At 59.1% G+C, this 4,648-nt stretch overlaps 1 protein-coding gene across 1 annotated transcript; it reads left to right on the top strand.

The window, feature by feature from the left end:
- The first annotated feature begins 1,053 nt into the window (after window positions 1–1,053).
- Window positions 1,054–4,302, top strand: LOC145714993 (testis-specific Y-encoded protein 1-like). The gene is made up of 6 exons (XM_081794583.1): window positions 1,054–1,166; window positions 2,195–2,273; window positions 3,496–3,573; window positions 3,730–3,841; window positions 3,980–4,125; window positions 4,231–4,302. The coding sequence occupies exons 1-6, from the start codon at window positions 1,054–1,056 to the stop codon at window positions 4,300–4,302; spliced, it is 600 nt and encodes a 199-aa protein (XP_081650709.1).
- Window positions 4,303–4,648: the final 346 nt, after the last annotated feature.

Genomic DNA, 4,648 nt, shown 5'->3' with positions numbered 1-4,648 from the left:
GCAGTGCCTTTTGTGCTGAGGGCTGACCACTGTACACCATTCGTCTATGTGCAAATAGCACAGGTGAATTTCACCAGGTGAAACTGCACACTGTAGTTGCCCTGTCTTCAGAGTCAGCCCACCTGTCTCCACCTCGGCTGCCCCTGCTCTCCTTCCTCCTACCCTCTACTTGCCTCCCCCTCCCTTGTCTTCTTCCTGTCCCTCCCTCCCACTTTCCTTCCAGCTCTCTTTGTCTTCGTCTCCCTCCTCTCCATCACTAATGCCTCCCCCGTCTCCGTCTGTCTTCCTTGTAATAGGTGCCCCTCTGTCTCTTCTTGTCTTGCTCCTCCTCCCTGTCTCTCCCGCCAATCTCCCTGGGACTCTCCCTCTCCAGGCCGGTCTTCCCCTCCACTCATCCTTCCTTCATCTGCTTGCACGTGTCTCTCTCTCTCCCTCTATAGCTCTGTCTCTCTGTATGTCTCTTTCTCGCTGTCTGTCTCAGTGGACATTCTGTGTCTGAGTGCATGCTTCTTCAGAATTCTCGTTGGCGCCTGGGAAATGTGAACTGAACTCATCTGCTTTTGTGTGTACTAGTGAAAGCAGGCACAGGGCTTTCTCAGAGACAGACACAGACAAGTTTCCAATTCTTGGTGAAGGGCCCCTAAGTGCCCTGCTTGGTTGGAGTCGTCCTCCTTTTAGTGGAAGGTTAGATTTCAGGACCGGAGCAAGCTGCTAAATCCTACTACCCCATCTCCCTGGCGCTCTGTACGGAGATCAGTAGGGCACCAGTGGCAGATGGGGCTCTGGGGGTTGTTCTTTGCTCTGAATTGCAGTACAGTGAGGTCTACTGAGCTGTTTTCTTGCAAGGACACGGCGGTGGGGTGGGTCTAGGGTGGGTGTCACTGGTTCTGGGTGGGCACCCACCTTACCGCCGCCCTCAGCCTAACGGCCAAGGAGGAGATACCGTGCGGACGGCCATGTGGCCCCGGTAGGCGTGACACTAAGGACTTCTCCAGGCCTTGCCCCAGCTTCATGAAGAAGGGGCAAGGGACGGAGCAGGCAGTGGCTCACGGCATGGACGTTCCTGTGCTGAATGCTCTGGTGCCCGTAGTGAGGCCTCTGGAGAAAGGGTGTACAAGCCACCACAGACTGTGCGATACCGGGACCTCGCAATTCAGGCCTGGAAGGTGACAGCGCTGAAGAGGACATGCGGCAAACGGGGGCCACGCTGGCACCTTGGCACTCGCTCCAGAGCCTGGACCGGCCATTGGCGCGCGCTTGCTGGCGGCCAGCACCCTGTCTTGCTGTCTTGCAACTGATTGCTCCCCGAACCTGGCCAGCTGGCCTGACCTGCCCTGGAACCACTTCGCCCCCAGGCCGCATGCGCACACTCTTCACTGCCTCTGTCTCGGCCCCTCCTCCACAGCAGCCACAGCCAATGCGGAGTCCTCAAATCCCAGAGCCTGTGCGCCTGCGCGCAACTTTGGCAGGCTGAGGCGGGAGCCTTCAGGGAGCTAATGGTCTTGCGGCCAAGGCTCTCCCCACCTGCTGCGGTTTCCTGTCCTTGTCCTGAGGCTGCCCTAGCTACACTGGGGCCGGGCCCGAGCGTCATGGCCAGCGTGTCGCGGTCCGGACAAAGCGGAGATTCCCGTCGACCCTGGGCCCTGATCATCCTGGATGCGAAAGGTGGAGAGTCCCGGCCCCGCGGGAATGCAGGGGCGCTGGAGGGCGTGGGCTGGCCGCAGTACCCAGGTTCAGGGGCGGCAAGCGCCCATCCTGTGCAGGAAGCCCAGGCCGGGTGTGAGATACAGGTGGCAAGCCCAGCGGAGGAATTGGTGCTGATATTGGATGACGGAATGGTGGCGGCTGAGGTGGTGATCGGGGAGGAGGAAGAGGACGGCGAGGCGACCAAGGATGAGGTGGCTGGAGAGGAGAATTCTGAGGAAGCCAAGCCAGAAGCAGAGGACATGCACGAGGAGGAGGAGGTGGAAGTTGAGAGACAGCAGCAGGAGGAGATTCAGGAGCAAGAGGAGAAGCGCGAGGCAGATGCAGAGGCGGAGGAGGGGCCCCAGCTCTCACAGCCGCTGCAGCAGCAAGAGCCAGCGCTGCGTCCTGCCTCAGCCCAGGACCCGCTGGCAGCGCTGGAGCGTCTTCAGCTGGAGATCAGCGCTGGGAATGCCCAGGATTCCAGGGCCTTATGGCGGCTGAATCGCAGGATTCTTCGGAGACGGATTTCTCACTTGGATCACAGAAGGGCCATCATCAAGCACATCCCTGGCTTCTGGGCCCAGGCGGTATCCTTCCTTGTGCTGGTGGGTGATGGCGGGGGCTGTTGTGCAGGAGGGCTGGGCACTGAGAGCAGGGTGCCTCAGGGCGATGGCCCCCAGAGAGGAGAGCTGGGGAATGGTCCCTGGCCCTGGGTTGGTGTGGTCTGGGATCCAGTGTAAGGCCTTGGACAGGGGCGGTTGTTGGGGATGGGGGGACTTGGTGACTGGGTCAGTTTCCTCTAGGTCTCCGCCGACGTTGGCCTGCAGGCTGGTCTCAAATATTACTTGCAGACACGAGCCATGTGTCCCCATGCTACCAGAGCTAGGGTAGCACAAAGCAGCCTTCACTCAGAGCAGATAAGGCAAGGAAATATTTCGCTGCAAAATGGGAGAGTTACGCAGGCCGCACACCCACCTTCACATTCACAGGCTGTGCACGTTTCCTAGCAGTTCCTTCAAAAGAGAGCATTTCAGACACACACTCATGACCTTTAGTGGAACCACGCCACACCCCTTTGCCAGACAGTAGGACGACTGAGACCCACTCCGAATGGGGTACAAGCTGCCTCCTCAGACCCTGACACACACACACACACACACACACACACACACACACACACACACACACAGAGGATTCTCTCCTGGTATCTCCACCCCTGCTTCCCTCTCTGTCCTCAGGCTCCGGCTCGGTCCCACCCATGTCTTTCTCTCCGGACTGGCTGTGTCACTGTGTCTAATCCTTTTCCCTCTTCAGCCCTCCTCGTCCGTGCTTCTCGATCTCTTTCTCCCTCCCACACCCTCTGCTTGCAGCGTAAGTGTGCAGTCGGGTTCCTGTAAGCCATGTTATTCCATCTGGACTCAGGAGGCTGGTGACAACATAGGTCTTCACGGGAATATGCCAAGAAACCCAGCCGTGAGGAGGGGTCAGAGCACATGCCGACATCACAAGCTATGATGGGCTGCTGGCAGCCCACACAGGTCAGATATAGGAAGGAACTGTGAGGCGTGCAGGCAGTGGAGTCTCTCCCTGCTGTGTGCAGACAGCGTGGGAGGTACAGGAAGCCAACGGACTGCCCAGTGTCGATGGGGTCTGATGCATCTGCAGAGGCTGAGGAGTGTGGGGACTAGTGTTTCCTGGTCTTTCTGCACATGCCATGATCTAGTCCCTTGCTCTTAGCCTGGGAGGGTTGGAGGGGGGCTGTGTCTGTTTCCACAGCATCTGAAGGCACAGCTCTTTGACACAGCACAGATTCTGAATCACCCCCAGTTGTCGGCCATGATCGGTGCCCAGGACAAAGACGTGCTCAGCTACGTGGTCGACTTGGAGGTGAGACCGGGGAGGCTGTGGCTGGGGGCCGTCCCGTCGGGTGTGGGATTTGGGCAGGAGAGGGTGAGGCAAAGGTGCTCACCCTCACAGCCAGGCAAGTAGCTCAGGACCCCGAGGGAGGACACTTGCCCCCTCCTGTCCCATTGCTCACGGCAGGTGGAAGAAGTGGGCCATCCCAAGTACCGCTGCAGAGTGATGTTTTTCTTTGGGGCCAACCCGTACTTCCGGAACCCAGTGATCATTAAGGAGTATCAGCTGAGCTTTGCTGGTAGGGTGTGGGTCCCATGATGGTGCGGGGCAGGGGGATGAGGAGCATGAATCAGGGGCAGGAGGGAGGGGGAGGGGGAGGGGCAGGTGGGTGGGGAGGAGGCCATCAGCTTGCTCCTCAAATCCTCTCTTCCTGCAGGCTACAGGACATCGCGTTCCACTCCAGTCCAGTGGTTCTGGGATTATGAACGTGGAGCTCCCAGTCGCAGGCATGACCCCACCAGCCTTAACTTGTTCAACTGGCTGTGTGAGCACAGCTGCCCAGGGGCGAACAGGATTGCCGAGGTGGGGCCCCTGAGGCCTTCGTCAGCAGTGGGGATGTGGGTGGCCCCCGGCCAGAGAGGAGAGTGGGCTATGCCCAATGTGGCGCCGGCCTGTGTCCTCTTCCAGATCATCATCGAGGACCTGTGGCCCAATCCCCTGCATTACTACCTGAGGGAGGAAGGAACCAGAAGACAGTGATCTGACGTGCTCACGTGTCGGTGAGAACCCCAGTATGCGGTGTGTTGACCTGCGTGTTGTATGGGCAAGGGAACGTGGGCCACACATTGGCTTGCAAATGGAAGGTCCGCCGACACAGGGACACAGGTAGCATGGGGAGAGGGTGGGAGGATGACAGGGGACCTGCAGAGACTCAGCAACAAACACACAGAGGGTTGAAGCCTGCAAACCAAATGCAGTTGTGCTGTGGGCTGGGGCTTTGGAGAGCAACTCGGGAGGAGCAGTGCTTCACCACAAATGCTCCCCGTGGATGTCCGCCCTGTCCCGGGCTTCCCCCTGCTCCTTCAGTCTGGATTTGCCTGCCAGT

The sequence above is a fragment of the Panthera onca genome, chromosome Y (genome assembly GCF_046562875.1).
Source record: "Panthera onca isolate mPanOnc1 chromosome Y, mPanOnc1 haplotype 2, whole genome shotgun sequence".
In the NCBI taxonomy this organism is placed as follows: domain Eukaryota; kingdom Metazoa; phylum Chordata; class Mammalia; order Carnivora; family Felidae; genus Panthera; species Panthera onca.
The sequence above is the reverse complement of the archived record's forward strand: the minus strand, read 5'-3'. Positions and strand labels throughout refer to the sequence as shown.